General features: G+C 36.3%; 1 protein-coding gene across 1 annotated transcript in view; it reads left to right on the top strand.

Annotated features, from left to right (window-relative positions):
* CNTNAP2 (contactin associated protein 2) overlaps nucleotides 1–18,929 on the top strand; it is a 1,249,274-nt gene that overhangs the window by 405,847 nt on the left and 824,498 nt on the right. The window contains exon 3 of the mRNA XM_052795237.1: nucleotides 14,043–14,236. Coding sequence (XP_052651197.1) covers nucleotides 14,043–14,236 — 194 coding nt within the window. The remainder of the gene's footprint in view (nucleotides 1–14,042; nucleotides 14,237–18,929) is intronic.

The following is an 18,929-nucleotide window of genomic DNA, read 5'->3' as shown; positions in this document are numbered from 1 at the left end:
TATACTTTGCTTTTAGCATTTTAGAATCTCATTCTGTTTCAAATCCATGGCATTAATACATAACTTCCTTTACAAAACAAGAGTTTGAAAGTTACTATCAAACTTTCTGCTCTTCTTGTGCCCTTTCCTACTTTTTCTTCCAGAATGAGTTCAAGAAATACACTGTATGTTTCTCAATCTCTGGGTTTTTTTCCTTTGGCTTTATTTGGGAAACTCTATAACTTCTCTAAAATACCTGTTTAGAAAAAAGGTGGAGGTTGTTGACCTTGATATATTGGGTAGAAAATCATGAGAATTAAAGAAACCCACTTCCAGGTGAGTAAGGTTTCCTAGTACCAAGAATTTTATTTAAATATACAACCAAGTGATATAATGAGTAAGTAAAGGTCGGTATCACATGGCAAGTTAATGTGTTACCCTGATACGTAGAAAATAGTTGCTAGTAATGATTATGCAATACAGAATGAAAAAATTTTAAAAATGTAAAATAAAAAAGGTAAATGTGTAAAATCAGGATTAAAGATTATTTCAAATAAATTTAATAATGAATTGTCTGTTAGAGCAGAAATGTCACCTATATTACCAAATTTAGTAACAGAATCTCAGGAAAGGTTTGAGCATCCGCAGATGGGAGGTTTGACAAAACAGTGATTCAAGGAGAGGAGGAAGGCATTTAGGGAGTAAGGCCCTTCTTTTATTCTCTTAATAATGTGAAATACTTTAGCCTGTGTAAGACAGTCAGATCATACAATCTTACCTCAATCCTGTGCTGTGTCACTCATACTCTGCTATTTGCTATCTGCTTAGTTAATTAAAGTTAGGCTGACCTGGTGTAGTTGTCCATATTTGCCAAGCTACTGTTGCTACTGCAAGCTACTCTTACAATAATAGAATAATTCTGATTGAAAGGAACTTCATGAGGTCTCCAGTCCAACCACCTCCTCAAAGCAGGGTTCAGCTCTGAGGTCAGACCAGATTGCTCAGGGCTTTAACCAATTGCATCTGGAAAACTTCCAAGGACAGAGACTGCAGCTTCTCTGGGCAACCTGCTCCACTGACCGACTAAAAAAAAAAAAAAATCCACTTGTAACCTCTCTCATTTCAGTTTGTATCCATTGTCTTTCATCCTCCTGTCATGCAGTTCAGTAAAGAGCCTGGCCCCATCTCTTTGGTGACCACCCTGTAGGTAATGGGGACTGCTGTAAGGTTCCCTTAAAGCCATCTCTTTTCCAGGCTGAACAAGCCCTGATCCCTCAGCCTCTCCTCTCAGGACGAGTGCTCCAGCCTGCTGACTATCTTTTTGGTTCTCCACTGGATTTAAGATAGCAGAGGAAAATTACAATGCACAGTTAAATGAGAAAGTGGCGTACAGGGTTGGAAAGCAAAAACTGCAAGAACAAGAGAGACCTAAGGAACAGAGAAGCAGCAAAGGGACACCTCTCTCAAGTGCATGCACACAAATGCACACAGCCTGGGAAACTAGAGGTCTGCATGTGGTTGAGACCTTGTGTGTCAGGATCCAGGGAGAAGCCAGTGAGGGGTGACACCGTGGTAGGAATGTGTTACAAACCACAAAATTAGGATGAGAAAGTAGACGCCATTTTCTTTGAACAAATTCAGAATACCTCCAGATCGGATATCTTCATTCTTATGTGAGACTGATCTCTCTGACACCTGCTGGAAGGGCAGTACAGTGGGATGCAATCAACCCAGGTTTCTGGAGGGTGTCAGGCGTAACTTAATGATACAGGCACTAGATGTGGTGCCTGCAGTGGGGTATAAGGAGACATAAACCAGAAACAATGTCAGGGAATCTCACTATTCTGGATTTCAGCCCTCTGCCTTGTGTAAATCCTGTAGGCAAACTTTAAAGGAATAAAAAAGCTTTAGTTCAAAATGTATTTTAATGAAACATCTCGTAGGCAAAGGTGCTTAAATGCCCTTGCAGAACTTCGATATTTAACTGAAATCCGGGATAAAACTTAAGATGTAAACTTTACTCCCTTTATTTTGCTTTTTAGAAAAATTAAACAGAATATTACTATCATTTTTATTTTCTTGTATAAATACTCTCCCAGTCATCAAGTGTCATATCTTTCTAACAGCTGCTGTGTGTTTTGATAGATCAAGTTAGTATATGTTTGCATTATTTTTTTTACTGGAGACGTCTATGTGATAAATTTGCTTTACAAAATCTATGGCCAATAACACTTTCTTTTTCTCCAAATTGTACTTTGCTGCTACTAATAAGGAAAAAGAGGTTATATGATAGTAATAATAAATAAAAATTTAAAAAAATTGCAGTGGCCTGCTAAACATTAGCTAGCTCTTAGAAGTGGCACTGATTTTATGATGCTTAACTAACATTGCCAAATCAGAAGCTAAAACTGTGGTGTAAGATTCCTTTAAACCCAGAATTAACAGCAGATATTTCTTTCTCTTTCATTCTTTCAAAAAACCCTGTATTTAAACCTATATTCTAACCATAATACATATAATTATCATATCGCACTTTCCATTCTTAAGCCATGTGGTTTTGCCTGTTTAAGACGTTTTTATAGCACAATAATCATAGGATTCAATTTTTACAGAAGCAGTGATTTAGCTAGTAGTGGTTTGTGCTTTAGAAGCCCTTGCTGCATACTTATTTCCTGGGCTTATGCCATAAGGAAAATCCCTCTGTCTTCAGTAGGAATGGTATCTGTGTAGCTGGAAGCAGAGAAGGACTAGTTGTCTGTGATAAGTGGTTTTCTTCTATATAAAAGTGAATCAGGAGAGCATAGAAGTTATGGAAAAGCTGTCATACAGTTGCACAGATGTCCCTGGGTAATTTCTCTTGAGCTGCGGTAGTGCTTCCTTGTCTAGGCTCAGCAAATGGAAATTTCCTTGAAGACTGTTATGAAGATTTGCTTATTCCAGCATGCAGGAAAAATCATGAGCTCTATTCAAAAAGAGAAGGATGTAATCTTTATAAGGATAGAGCAGCCAGCTCTATGGGGATAGAGCCTTGGGTTGTGCATATATGGTGAAGTAGGAGAAATTACTAGCTTTAGCACTACAGCATTTTTCATAAAGTTTCAAAATACTGTTTATTTTCACAGTTGTCTGTGTGAGGTGAACGATGGGTTACAGCGGCTTACAGACAGGCAAACTAAAGCATACAAAGCTATTTTTATCCTCGCTTAGGTCTTTGCTTGCCTGGGCAATGCTTCTGCCAAGTTAGATGATTTCTGTCTTGAACACTCCTTTTGTAGCTGTGACTGTTTCTTCATCTGCCAACTACTGCTCTGTACAGTCAGAAATTATTTAGGTATGATCTGCAGTCTAGCTGTTTGATGTGGTGGGGTTATTTCCTTCTGGAGGGGGAGTGGGTATATTGAGTTGGTCTGGACATGCAAAAGTTCTTTTTCTTCTCAGCAGTGTTATACTCAGCAGTCTTGACTGACAGTGTAGAAAAAAATGCATTCTGAACAAGTATTTCAATCCATAGCCTGAACAGCTTAAATGGAGAGCATGGAAACTGCAGAGAGATTAATTTCAGCCTGGGGAGCCATGCCATCCTAAGAGTCTTAGAGGGCTAATGGAGGCAGGGGGAGAAGTGGGGATGATTCAGGGCACCTGAAGTTAAATCCTTCTTTGAATGCTCCCCCAGACCCTGGAAGCTGAACCTTCTTTCTCTAAATCTAGCATTTCCATATTCTCCTTCCTTCTGTAGGTTAAAATTTAAAGAACAAGGGTTGGAGTGTGCATTTGGGATTTTTAATTTATTATAGTTTAATTTTTGAAATGCTTTGCTGCATGAACTTTGAGTTCTCATTCATTTATATTGAATAAAAATCCTAGCAGGATTTCATTCCCTGGTTAGTGTCTAAAATGTGTCAGATTAGTTAATCCCATGTGAGTAAATTAAAATTTGATACCACTGATAAGAGCACTGTTACTTTTATTAGCATTGTAACTTTTAACTTTTTCTGCTGGCTTTTTCCCTAGTACAATCTCACACGATTATAATGATTTTGTATACAGTGCTATGTTTTGGCTCCAAGGAGTATAAACTCGTTAGGGAAATGTCAATATTTATTAGTACTTTACCACAGACTTCAGGCAAATCATTGCCCTAAAAAGTTGAATTCTGCTGTGGTGTAGTCCTATCTTGAAATGAACATATTATTTTGCAAGTTAAAATAAAGAATAAAATGGTTCCTCCCATGTTGTTGCAACTCTGCATATGATATCAATAAATATTTTGCTGTTAGCAAAACAGAAGGCATAGTATGAGCTTTCATCATCAAAATGGATGCAGTACAGAGTAATGTTTAAAAGTAGTATATATTTTCATAATGGTGAGAACAGATGAGGATCGGAGTACTGCTTGCAATATCTGCATTAATGGAAAAAACCCCTATCCTTTAGCTATATTAAAAGCAGTTAGCTTTGTTAAAAGCAGAAAAACCTACAAAACCCTTAAATCAGCTGTATACTAGATTTCAAAAATCATCTCACAATATTTCACAATTCTGTGCTCCTGCTTGTTGAAGGAAAAATGGGAGAGGGAAGCACATTTACTAAGATGGATTAAACAGTACCAGTAACTTGTATTCATGCGTGGCACTGATAATATCAGAGCTCCTGTAATATCGCGAGCAAGGTCTGCCTCACAGAAGCATTTGGAAGCGGTGGCTGATCAATGAGGCAGCTAGGGAAAAGCCCTGTCCTGTTCTCAAGATTGGGTCAGTGGTAGTGCACTGTTGGCACAAATAAGAGAATAGTATAGCTACCTCTAGCCGTTAATTTTCTAGGCAATTTGCATACAGAAAAGATTCGGCGATTTTTAAGTATTCAGAAACTTTCAGTAGAGCTGACTGATTTTAACACCACCCCCCCCAGTCATTTTGTTTCAGAAAAGTCAACCTCTTTATCAGAATTCATTGGCTTCATTTACAATTTTTGTGTGAAATTATCAAAATGTGTAGTGATTTTAGCACTCTAGCACTCAAGAAGAAAGGCATAAGGTAGTAAAAAAAATATTTCAGACTGCTTTATTAATAATTCTGATTTTTGAGAAATCATCACCATTTGGGTTGAAAACAGCTTTTGAGAAATTCCTGTAAAATGGGAATTCAGGTCTGAAATTTGGAGCAGATGGAAAAGACATTTATATAGAGGAAAAGCAGGTTTAACCTGGATAGGAAACACTAGGGGAAAATCTTCAACCTAAGCATACTCTTGAGTGTATTTTTTCTTGCCAATCCCCAAAGAAGCAGCTTTAAAAAAAACAAACACACAAACAAAAAAACCTGGTAGCAATGGATAAAGAGTAACAGAGAGAGAAAAATGTGAGCAGCGTTCAGGTTCGTAGCAGTCCAGGAGCTGAGTCCAAGTGGGTGTTACAAGCATCAGTAGCACCAGGCAAAGGTTGACTGTTGGCAATCATCAAGGGAGCTGGACTTCAGAACTGCTGTATTTAACAGCAGGAGCTAGGCCAGGTCATTTTTTTGTACGTGCTGGGGTAAGAGTCCTTCAGGGCACATAACAGCTGGAGGGAGTATGTCATGAGCAGGGCATTTCAAGGAAGAAGTCAAGGGAGAAAAATTTATTGGAGGAGACACAGACCAGGAGATTTGGAGCTAAAAAACATAGCTAGAAAACAGATAATGAGTATAATGAAATAATTATGTAGCTTTTATTTGTTAACAGTGAACATTTCAGGGCAGTGTTGTTTGCACATCACTGGAACACTGGTACACACAAAAGCACAATGGCAGAAACTATATTCACTACAGGATCTCGCACAGCAAGTCTCTGCAAGACAGGAGGTTCAGTTTTTATCTTTTATCACTGAAGACTTGTCGCAGAACAAGACATCTAGGACTGAATTATGGCATTTAATCATCTTTCATGTACAATCATTTGAAGGAAAAAATATTAATCAAGAAGGGCTAGAACATCACGGTGTAACTTACAGAAATTCAGCTTTGCCTTCCATTGCTTTGTGGACTGCGCTAATGGGAACAGGACAATTTAGGTGACTAAAGTGTTCAGGCATCTCATTACTATTGAAATGGTATAGATCAGGTGCAGGAATACCTTAATTCCTTTTTCTCTGTCATCTCTACTAAGGAGGCATCACAACAGTTACAAGGAACTACCAAAGTGTCATAATGAGCTTGTATCTGGATTTCAAAGTGCTGTAAATTCTATTCAATCACAGTCAGTAAAACTTCACTATTCCTGATCTGATCATCATTAAAATCTTGGATAAGAATCTGCTAATCAGGGCTCGATTGCTCAGTAGAGACACTGCAGAGGCAGTGTCTGCTATCCATTAGCTAGACACTTGCTAGTTCTTGCCAGGGATATGACCCAAGTTGTTAGGAATACCCCAGTGCTGCAATGCATAAACATGCAATGGAAGATCTGTGTCCTGGTACTTGAAAAGGCGGTGTGAGGAAAGGGAGATCTCTATACTCACTTCCTTGTCTTTTGTATGTCACTGTGGTTATTTTGTATGCAAGGCATTTGTATGCCAGGGTGCAGTGATGCATTGCCTTGCCTCAACTTTCTGTCTAGAACACAAGAAAACACCTCATGGAGAAGAAGCTGCTTGATGTCTTGAATACAGATGATGTGCACAGAATATTTAAATCTTGTCCAAGTTTTGTTTAAGATTCCATTAAGATGCAGTTGTGAATGAGTTTCTCTTTGCATATGTAATTAGAAAGCAGAACAGATGGGAAAGGCATAGTTTAAAGTGATGTCTTCATTAAAATAACCAAGCTGCAAAGTGTTTGTTCCCCAACAGCGGATTCAGGATATGAGACTCCTCAGGCTTCTGATTTTTTCCTCCTCTTTTGAGTTTGACAACTGTGAATGACAACGATGAGTTCTCTTTTGCATCATTTTTATTGTTAGATATCACCACTGTTCCTTAGGGCAGATTGATCTTTCATTCCCTCATATGTGGTTTGTGCTCAGTTAAGATATACTAGGAAGCAGTGGGTATTAAGAAGCAGACACTACATCAAGGGATTTATTTTAATTGCCTTTATTGTAAGAGAGATCTATTGGGATTTAAAAAATAATATAGTGATTTTAATGTTCTTTTAAAAAAGATCTGTGTGAATTGTATCCTGATAACTACTGTTATCCCTTGGGTTATTTCTACTCTTAACTTTCATGTTTTTAAATTAAAATGAAATAATTTTAAGAAATATAATTAGGGTCTGCCACCATGCCACCCCCCCATCTATTTTCTAATAGAGGCAAAGTCTTCTAAAATTAGTCTAACAGTGTCCAAAAAATATATACTAAAGTGAACAAGGGCTAATCCTTATTTCTCCCTCCTCACTCCCTAATAAAAGGGAAAAAAAAAGTATTACATAGTTTAAAGAAGCAAAAAGTATACTTTATCAGAGAGTTTAAGCCACACCAATGAAAGACACTGGTAAGTACCGCTAGAAATCAGTACAAACATTCTCAGTGACTAGTAATGGATACTGGATAGGCTGGTGTGCTACTTCAGCCTTTCAGAAGTCAAGATTAATGCTGATACTGACCTCTCTGTAGACTTACAACTTCAGCTGCTATGATGGAAGGCTAATTTGGGGAATTAATATTGGATCTTTCATATCTTCTGCTATCCACACAAAATAAATTTTATCAGATATATTTTACAGGGAACTTAGACCTTCAAGACTTACTGGAGCCCAATTCTTGTTGCACCTCTGGAAAGTTGCTGTTGAAACTCTTGGAGAGTTAGGCCAAAGGTTGGGTCTAATTTGCCAGTTTTTAGTAAATACAGTCTGATTTGGGGTAAATTCTAATAATGAATTCTGGAGAAGAAGAAATCTAGTTGTTGTCATTTCTTCCTCTTTCTTCTCTGTGATATTTAACTTTTTACAAAATAAATATAGATAATTTTAAATAGAGGGTGACTATAATCATGCTGCTATTTTCTCAGTACTCGCTGCCTTCTAAATATCAACCTTTGCTTCTTCTGAAGCAGAATGTTCATTATTTGCCCACCATCAGCATCATGCATGGCCTTGTCTGCAATTCCATCACTGTTGTTATGTGCTGGAAAGAAGAGCTCTTCAAACATGCAAAAGCAAATCCCTACCCAGAGGATAGGGACTGGATTACAAATCCAAATTTAGATAGAAAAGCAGATGAATACAAGAAGTATAACAATGCATGCTATTTATGATAAGGAAGTAAAAAAAAGTTTATCTGTGCCAATATCGGGAAAAGATTGCTTTAATTAGAAGTGGAGCCCTATATGAGGATTGGAGTCTCTTTGTTAGAGGGCCCTACCTAATACAGGGTAAAAGTGATCCTTCCTCGAAGCAGCTTGAAGTGCAAAGTGTTTAATCATCCGAGACTTCTGTATGTACATAACTTTTCTCAGTACTAGACCCACTCAATGCTATGATGTTATTTGCTCTGTGTAAAGTTAAATGTTTTACTGTCTGTATACACGCAGTCTTTACCTACAACAATAAAATGGACAAACAGAGGAAGATAAACCAAAAATGGAACCCACCATTGATGTCCTACTTAAGCATAATAGTGACTAACAGTGCAGGTAGATTTATGCAGTTTAGAAGTTTGGGTCTTTTATATTGTTTTCTAGGGTACTGTAGAAAACGGCTGCCCATATTTTCTCTGAAGTGCAGTGAATGAATGATCTCAGTATTTCAAAGTTTTCCTTTTTGTCTTGATTTATCTTTTATGTAGAGGAATGACAAGCAATGTCTTAGAAAATAGCAAGGTATCAAACACTATTGATTTCGTGCTATTGCAGTGACCTAGAAAGTGTTATTTCTCATTGAAAGATTGGGTTGTGTTTTTTCCATACAAATAAGCAGATTCAAACTCTAAGAATGTTTTGGGTTATTATTACATAGTTATTAAAAAAAGGCATATTTTTTGTTTCCTTGCTGAAAGGCTATAGAAGCTTTCTATTATAAGGTAAAGTAATCCCTTGAATTATAACTACTATGAATCCTAAATCTTCTATTTATAGCTTTTCATAGTTTGTTTTCTAATGAAATTTCTGACTAAGGATCCCCTCCTTTCATTCATGTCATTGAAACCTTTTATTACTGATTTGAAAAGAGTAGAAAACTAGACTTACTGCAGTACTGGTATTTTTTATTTTGTGATTTGAAGTAGGGAATGATGAACAAGTGTGACTAAAACAAGAATGGATTCTTCTAGTGCAAATTAATCTTTCCAGTTTCAGCCATGAATGGAGATGAAATTGCCAAATTTTCAAAAGAAGGAAGATTTCTAACTGAAATGGAACAGACATGTTCAAAAATCATCAGAGTGGCCCTTCTTATAGATCTGTAAACTCAGTAGCATATGACAGTTCAGATAAAAATCTGAAATCTGTAAGCCTACCCCAGCTTTGCTACTTACTGATAATTTATCAGGGGGGAATGATAAGAAGGTAAGGCTAACTCATCACATAAGCTTTCTTAGTGTGCAATAAATGGGAGCTAGCTCACTCAACTTTGAATAGGGAGCTGAATGTATAATTAATTAAAAGGAAGAAATTATACATGAAATTTTGAAAAAATAGACTCACATTGACTTGAATTCTTTATATTCCTAGAAATACATTAAGTGCTATCTTTTGCATGTGTCATCTGGAGATAGGCTATGTTTTTCATATTGTTTTCAGTTCCACAGAAGGAACCTGTAGAATAAAATCCAATAAAAACATGAAAGACATTGGGGTTTTCATAATTTAAAAAATTAAATCTTTGAAATTCAGCTCTTGTTGTAATGATCCTACTACTATTTGTTAGCAGTTGTCTTTATTTGGTGAAAATTCATGAAAGAATAAAGTTTTACAAATTCTTAGCATTCTGAATATAGTTTTATCTGCCTTCTGCATCACCGATTGTGTTTTTCATTAGTAGAGTCATTACACATTGTTTGGTCAGTCTGCAGTAGGAGCAGACCAAATGCCTTTCTGTAGCTTGTTTTGAAAGTAAGCTTTATGAAATCTTTCACAGCCGCCTTTTACCACAGGAATGGTCTGGCTGGCTTTGCTGATTAAGACTCTTAGGCTTTTCTGTACAGGAAAGTTTCTTGGATGCACAGAGATATGTGGGTGACATGGTCAATGTTGACTTTACTGTTGCTGAACTTACAGTTCTCTGTTATCTACTATCAAAGGGTCATGTACAGTCATTCTTGCTCAAGCTGAAATTAGTTGCCCTGTTTCTGGTGTAGAGTACTATACAGCATAAATAAAAGTATTCAGTCACTCTCTTGGTTAATGTCAGTCAATTGTTTTGGCTGCTGAATGAGTGAATAAGTTTAATCACATCAAGTTCTGGAATAGCATAAAAATAAAAATAGGAAGCAGATATTGTCTGCAATTGAACATACTGCACATCTACTACCAAAGAACCCCATTCTCCTTACCTGTTTAATGAAAGTAAACTATATTACATGCGTATGTTTAATAACTTTTAAATACTTTGTAGTTCATTATTTGTCTAATTATTTGTAGCTCACATTGTTTTCATAGTATATTGTGGCATTTGGCATTAAAAGGCAGCACATGAAGTAAAACAGCATATCATATAAAAAACCATGTATCCAATGCCTTTTTTCTGCCATAATAAAAAGTGCAAATAATGCATGTAATAAAATTCAGAATATAGCCTGTAACCATTAAAAATAAACAGTATACACCAAGGTGTGAAGAATAATACTGTGAATAGGATTTATTCAATGAATACACCATTGCAGTTTCAGTACAAAGCTCACTGAAAACTACTAACATGCTGTCAATTTGCTCATTCCTTAAAGATAATTCATTATTCTGTCATAATATATTGGCTGTAAAAGTAAGTGTATTTCGAAAATAATGCCATCTTGTGGAAATTGGGTTTGATTTCCAAATCTTCCACTCCTTTTAAAAAGGGAAAACATGTTAAATATTTTGTTTGTCAGTAACTCCTCTGTTTCCTGTCCAATATCAAACCAACTTCTTCATTCCAGTGAAGAAGCTGGTTTTATTCAGCAAAATACTTAATGATATACTGAGCTGTGAGCACATGCACATTTCTGGGGAAGTGAGATTTTTGTACTTGCTTAGAGTGAATGGAGACACAAACGTACTTAAATTCCTCCAGTGAATTCAGGGCCTTTGCAAGGATCTCACAGTGGGGAAATTTTTGTATAATCCAACTTTTCATAACTTATTTAGAGTGTGCACCTGAAAAAAAAAGAAGGACCTTTATTAATCCTTGAATCGATACAGGTTACATATATCACAAACAAGATGATCAAAGTAATCAGCTCCCCCAAATTACACAGCCTGATGAATCAAAGAGGAAGAGGAAACTTTTAACTGATCCCCACAGGCTGCTTCTGGTGAATGGCTGATGCCTGCCCAGCCGCACAGACCGATCACCATTCCCTTCCCATGCTGGTCTGCAAAACAGCATATTTAGCTATAATCCAACATGTTTCTCATTCATCCTTTTGACTATTTATTTATTTACTTGCTTGGAAAAGCCAAGAGGCAAATGTGAAACTGAGATGGAGAATTAGGTCAAGAAACCCATGGGATAATATTGTTTGCTGCTGTCTGCAGTATTGACTAAAAGTCTCGTCTCTCGCTTATTAGAAATGGTTATAGAGCAGGCTGTCTTGCAATACTAGTGTTTCCATCTCCTGGCCTAGGTGTGACTATTGTGTCACATATCTCTAACTTTTGTCAGGCATAGTGTGAAGAATGTTTTCTGCCTCTTCTTACATCAAAAAAATGGGAAAATGAATGTCAGCACTCAATTTTTCCAAACTTTTCAATGGATTTGTAGGCAAAGTCTTTCTGAAACCTAGTTGCAATTTACATTGATTATGTTTCTAAGTTAAAGAAGGCCAAAGTCTCGTCTCATTAATATGAATGTACTAAAAGAAAAAATTGTGTTGTGTTATAGTTGAAAGTGTTTTCTTTTAAATGTGTGTAACAAAATCTCCTGTTTTAATGTAAATCTCATGCATAATGAAATCTCCTGCATAAGTAAAAACTGTAAAAACCAGAATGTCTATTTTAGCCTTCTTACAGCTATAGTATGTCATCCTTTTTCAACAATTGCATTGCTGAAGGACATTTTATTGATGGATTTATCAGCTCTGGCTTTCATAATAATTTTTCAATACTCATATCTGAAACTTACTTTTTCTGGAGTCACCAAAGTGTCCTTTTACAAAGGTGGCTTCTGTACAGGGGCAGCTTCTTATCCTTTGTGTGCCATCAGTCTCAGATACGCCGATTAGACAAGGATGTTAGGATAAAAAGCAGCATCTCTGCTAATACAACAAGTATGTAGAGCTAACTGTTCCAATCTCCTTGCATAGTAGTCATGAAGAAGCTATATTCTATTTTTAAATGACTAGTTACCATTCTCTGCAAAAATAGAGCTAGTTTGAATTTGGGAATGTGTGGGAATACTTTTCCCTGCAAGTACTTTTAGTTAAGGGTGTTTTTTTGTTCGTTCGTTTGTTTCTTTGCTTTTTAAATAGCATTTAACTATTCCCTACCTGTAAAGTATCCTATTTGTATTGCTGGGTATAATTATCTGTAGAGCAGGGACAAAACGCCTATTGCAAATCTTAAAAATTTTAACAAATTAGATGTCATTGGCATAGTGCTACACTTTTAGTTACAATGAAAGGCAACCACTTATGACATCAAATGATCCCATTGACATCACAACATTAAAATGTCCTGTGACCTGCAAACGTTAACACCTGTAGCAACTGAATGGTTTAGAATTGTCTAAGATTGAGGCAATGCTGCCGCCTAATGATGGGAGTATATAAGACGCAGTTTAACAAAGAGTTTCTCGCTTGGCAAGCAGGCTAGGTTTGTGACATGAGTTGAAGTCTGTAAGTGAAATTAAAAGCAACAGAAATTGGCCCATGGACTAGACTATGTGATTTCATAGTGTGCCAGGCCATTTATTTGGTTGAGGTTTAATAGAAAAGCAAAAAAAACCCCTGTAATCACTTTAAGTCTGTGAAGTTTTTTTCTGCATCTTAACGTCTGCTAGGAATATAAAGAGAATGATTCTCCACTTTTTTCTCTGTATTGATAGACTTTTTTTTTATGTTTCATGTATTTCCTTATACTTACCATTATAGTCAATATATCATTATAATATCTTAGAATTTTTATCATTCTCTGTGGTATCCAACTACAATTTTTCCCTTTTTCTATTTCAGAAGAATAAGAAATTGGATTAATGTCTTAATAATACATTTATCTGTGTATCATTGACCTTCTTTATTTAGAACAGTTCGATGTAGTCTAGTGGCCAAGAAGAATATCGTTAATAGTATTACTGCCAAGTTAACTCATAGACCTATAAAGAGCAATCACACTTCTGTGAGGCATCTGCCAATGTAATCTGTGACAGCTTGCACACCCAGCAGATCAAAACTGGATCCAGCCCTGCAGTACCTGCTCCTTTTTCAATTCTTATGGTAGATCTTTCAGTTTGTGTGCTATAGTGAAACATAGGAAAGCAGAGAGCTGCTTCTTATTTCCTTATTATTTCCTAAAAATAATATTTTATCTATATTATCTCTTTAACGTGAAATGATGTTGAAAAGGCATACAAAATCCAAAGATTGTTATTGATTTGTGCCAACTTACTCTGACAAAGGATTTCATGGCAAATTGGTCAACCCGTGAACAATTATAATTTGGCAAAAACTAATAAACTGTAATTAAGGCATTATAAATTGATTCATTAGCAAGCAGCTCATTAAATCATTATAATTATATCATAAAATGATTAAGGCAAGAGAGTTAATGCATTTGAAGGCTGTGCTAAAGATGCATTTTTAAAAAAATGTGCAATCATATTTCTCTTGTATGTGTTCAAGTTTTTTTGGTATTATACTGCTCTCAGCTGGGCTGCCTTCCAGCAATCAGCATCTTCATGATGTGTTCACTTCAAAGCAAGTGTTTGAGGTCTAAATATCTCTCTTCTGTTTCAACCCAACAGGTGCAGGAGGTTGGTCTCCATCAGACAGTGATCATTACCAATGGCTGCAGGTGGATTTTGGGAGCAGGAAGCAGATCAGTGCTATTGCGACTCAAGGCAGGTATAGCAGTTCTGACTGGGTCACTCAGTATCGGATGCTCTATAGTGATACAGGGAGAAACTGGAAACCATACCACCAAGATGGAAATATCTGGGTAAGTCATTGGTGTAAAATGGAAGCATATGCTGTAATGATGTTGACTGATCATGGTTTTAGGAACTCTACAACTCTTTAGTGTTGTTTTTGTGAGGACAGAACAGAGCGTAGCTTAAAAGACAGTGATTCAAGTCGCAGCTTCTGTCAGGAGGCCTATCCCTGGATTAGCAAAGCCCATTTGGGATGATGGTAATTGTCAGAACATGCAGATATTTTTTGGTTGTTGGTATTTCTCAATGAGTCTCTTATGTTTTGGCTTTTCTTTCCCTGCTTTCTCTTTTTACTAATTTCATGGGGTAAATGTGAGACACAAAAGTAGATTTGAAAATTCTGCTCTTAAACATAACATTTTGGAATTTGGTCTTTGTGTGTACATGTGCTGAGGAGCACTTTTATCATGTATGTGTTGTTTTCCATATAGGTGCTACAGGGATATTTATGCTATAATAATTTTAGGAGAAAGCATGTGATTTGGTTTTGGTTTTTACATTTTTCATGGATAAGCTGCTAATTTCAGTCTTGCTGAAAACAGTTGCCTTCCATTTTGCTGACAAAAAAAAATGATAGCTATTACTTAACATGCCTGTTCTCATAGCAGTTCTTTCAGATGGTTATTCTTTTTCAAAAGTATACTTTGAAAACAACAAAATGCTATCATTCTTTCCAAAACCAAATTAAATTGATTAGCTATTATGCCTCATCAGAAAAATGTTGTCAAAGCAGACAAGATTTAATATTGTGCTATTTCAGATTCACATTTTTGCCAGGTGCTTCTTTTATTAACATCTCGTATTAAAAATGAATGTCAAATACAGAGCATAAGGTGCATGTTTTTATCTGTGTAAGAGAAACTCGCTTAATATGTGGAGTACATAGAGGCAGTCATATTTTATTAGAGTATTGATTTATTGAAAAAGCCTCCTCCATGTACCAGATAGGATTCTGAAAGAGGGAGAAATTAAAGCCAGGACGACAGACAGGAGCAAAGAGAAAAACATTGGGTGCAGCTTTAGTTTTCTTAGGACTCAGTGGTGTGAACGTTGTCCATTGGGGCCCAGAAGGGACCTCAGGCTTAAGCTTGATAAATATAAAAAGTTTCTCTTTTAGGGCCACTTATGAATATAAAAATACTTATAGCCTTTAATGTTTATATTATCTTAGATGTAGAAAAGCATCTTCAACAACTACTATTGAAATAATGAAGAATTTTTCTTGGGGGAATGGGAGAGGGCTATGCAGCTGCCTGAGTGAATGATATATAAAGCAGGACAGGTAGGCTGAGGAAAAACCTGTTCTTAATACCTTGAAGGCAAAATCTTTTGGCAATGTGTGATTTGGCTGATTTAGTCACAGCTGTGTCTGTTTATTTCCAAAGTGGCTCACCTTTCTGAGGGCTTTGTAGAAAGTCTTTATTCTTACATTATCTCTTAATAAAGAAATACTGAAAGCTTCTTCGTGAAAGAACATTTCATTTTTCTCTTTATTAGCAATTATGCATGATTGGTGAATTCAGGGAGAATACTGTTGGTCTGTTATTGACCATCAATATAATTTGCAAAAATGTGTGATGAGTTATGCAGAAATCTGCTACTTCTATTTGGAATGCTAAATCTTCGGGATATACTTAGCAAGCTGGTTGCTGCAGTACTGCTACTGTTCATGTCTTGCAATTTTTTTCCAATACTGGAAAAGCAGTTAAAAAAAAAAAAAGCTACCCTATCCCAGCTTTCTTTTTAAGAATAAAGCTGAGCTACTAGCAAAAAAAAAAACCAAAGAAAAAAAACCCCTAGGCATCTTGACTTTACTTCTAACTTGCCTAAAACAACATTGTTTCTGTTGTTAAATGATGTCTGAGCCTTGGTTTAATCTTGAAAACACTGTGCTTATTAGCTATTAAGAAGTCTTAAATTCAATAAGCTCCCAAGGCAGGGGACGTGCCTGAGCATGGAGCAATGCTGTTGTACTATTGTAGTAGTGTTATGAGAAGGCAGACTTCCCTCATGTGGAAATGCAGTATTTCCCATCACATCTTTCTCTTAGTCTCACTTTGTACAAAAAATTAAAAATGCCAGAAGCTGCAAGGGCCAGATCAGACTACATGAGCCAGGTATCCAGCACTGGCAATCTAAATTCGTAAAGCTAGGTTCCTCCTGCCTGAAATGACTGTGATGATCTTAAAAACCTCAGATGATTCTGGTGCCCTTAGAAATCCTTTTAGGAAGTATTTAGTCTTTCCCTTTCCATTTGTACCTTTTAGAAGTTTTATCCATAGGAGGAAGACACTACATAACCTTCGATTAATGTCCCTCTTCTATCATCCCCATGGCTGAGTGTCATTGTTTCCTGACAACAGTAAATTTAAAATTAAAAGAGAAAGCAAAGAAAAAGAGGAAAACAGAAGTGCAGGGTTCAACAATATTTAATACTAAAGCAGTTATGGTATCAATTGACACAGCCAGAGGATGTGATATGGGAAAAAGAAGGAAATAAAAATTAAGTTTGCTAGATGAGTTGGAGAAAGAGCAAAGGAGAAATAATTTCCAACAAAGATGTAGTTAAGAACAAACCATGATAATCTGCATAAAATGCTGAAGTGACCCCCTTCTGTATGCATTAGTCAGGGAGGAAAAAAAGTTCTATAATTATCTCCTAAGTAGGAGAGAAATGAAAAGGCTCTCGGGAAGTCTGTGATGGGGAAAGTGCTTTCAAGGTGAATTTGGAGTAAGCTTCCCAGTTCTGTGAAATAGATTTTCTGACCCCACCCCTCCTGGGCTTTTGGATATTTTCAATTTCCATGAATTTTAATAAGATGAGTGAATGTGGCCTCTTTCCATAAAATGCCTAGCAGCTAGAGAATTTTGATCACCTCTCCTACTTTAGCTCTTGTAATCTGAGATTCACATTTTGATAGGTCATGAGGTTTCCCTTTGTATGTCAATCCTCTAGGGCGTTTCATGTGCACAACATATCTTTGTTTTGGTATAGATGCTCATTTCTGTTTCTATATCAATGCCATCTGTCTATTTGCCTAAAGAATATGTACCAGACATGATTCTACATATAATACTGTTTGTATTTCTTAACTCGGGTATAGATGATGTAAATGCCTCGCACTAAGCATAATGCAAATATGCCCTATAGATATAATAAGAAAATGCTGACATCTTAGGCAAACATTGAGACTCAAATTATAAGTACTAGTGGCAGAGCTGAGCACCTCTAAGATTCAGACCTTTCCTAAAGGAAATTGGAAGATCCTTTGTACAATTGAAGAGGTCTTATGAGGTATCATCTTTTAAAATTTGCTTACTCTAGTAGAACTCGTGATCAGCTTTCATCTGTGTCATTTTCTTATTCTTGGGGATATCAAAGTCAGAGTGATGAAGGAGAAAGTGTTACTGTAATTACGAGTTTAAAAAAAAATATTGATGGGAAAAGTGGAGTGCAGACCCTTTGCACATGACCTCCAAATAATATTCTGTAGTTGACTCTTCAGCCTCACTGAACGTCAGTGGAGTTGCAAAGGTGTAAATGAAAGCAAATTTTGCTTTTTTACAGGAAATTTAGCCCTGGACCAAGTGGCTGCTGCTTCAGTTGAAAGCAATTATGTTTTTCTGGGTTTGTTGTTTTTTTCTTTCAGTTTTAATTAAACTTAAAGTGTATTATGCATAACACCTGCTTTTGTACTATTTTTGTTACTGAAAAGATATTAAGTGATTACATAGCTTTCACTGTGCAGAATGTTTTTTGGAATAGAATTTAATTTATCTATTTACCTACTGGCTTTAAACACTTTTTTTTTTTAATACTGCTCATTCTCTTCCTTTTTTTAGGTGAAATAATCAGAAATCCAGTAAGTTAGCTGTAAAATAAACTTTGCATTTCTCTGGGCACTGTGGAGCAACTTACTGTTTGAGAAATGCAGTCTATTTACATAGTTCCCCTTGGTATTGAAGGAAGGAATACCTGCATAGGAAAACAAGCTCTCAGTACTTCAGAGTATTTTGACATAGTATTGAGCCAAAATTCATGTGAAAGGAAGCGCAAGTGAGTTGGACGATTAACTTTTTCAAGCTGTGTGAGACTTCAGGTGTTTAATGCTCTTGGGTGCCTTTGGAAATACCAACCATCAGACAGACCTAAAGTAACATTTAATGTCTAGGTAGATACGAGGCAATCATCTGCAGCTCTATGACTTCTCAGTGTTTCCATTCATCCTGACATGCTAATTGTAGTTAGATTATTCAAAGAAAAACCTGTAAGACTTATCACATTCCCAGTTCCTTCCACCTGCTCTACAGAGCATCAATTATGGCTAGCCAACGAGTTACTGCATGCATCTTAGAATACAGTGATTTGTGTATAGCAACTACAAGTGAAGAAGAAGAAATTCTAGCATACACTCACTCTGTTAGGACTTGCAAGAATCATTTGCTTTGTAAAAATTGTCACTGCTTTTTTCCTCTGAGATCCAACTTAGTTCCATGACCCTAAACTAAACAACAATGAAGTATGCTATGAAAGAGTTCTTGAGTTTGATACTTACTGCTGACCTCCTTTTTTGTGGTTACTCCATAAGCTCTTGAGTGGAAACTTACATCATAGAAAAATTTGCTAGGTTAATGGGCTTACAGGCCTGCTTTTTTTTCTTTTTTTTTTTTTTTTAAGTACTGCTATTGAATTAAATTATC

The sequence above is a fragment of the Harpia harpyja genome, chromosome 1, assembly GCF_026419915.1.
Source record: "Harpia harpyja isolate bHarHar1 chromosome 1, bHarHar1 primary haplotype, whole genome shotgun sequence".
NCBI lineage: Eukaryota > Metazoa > Chordata > Aves > Accipitriformes > Accipitridae > Harpia > Harpia harpyja.
Note: the sequence above shows the minus strand (reverse complement) of the source record. Positions and strands in the feature narration are given on the sequence as shown.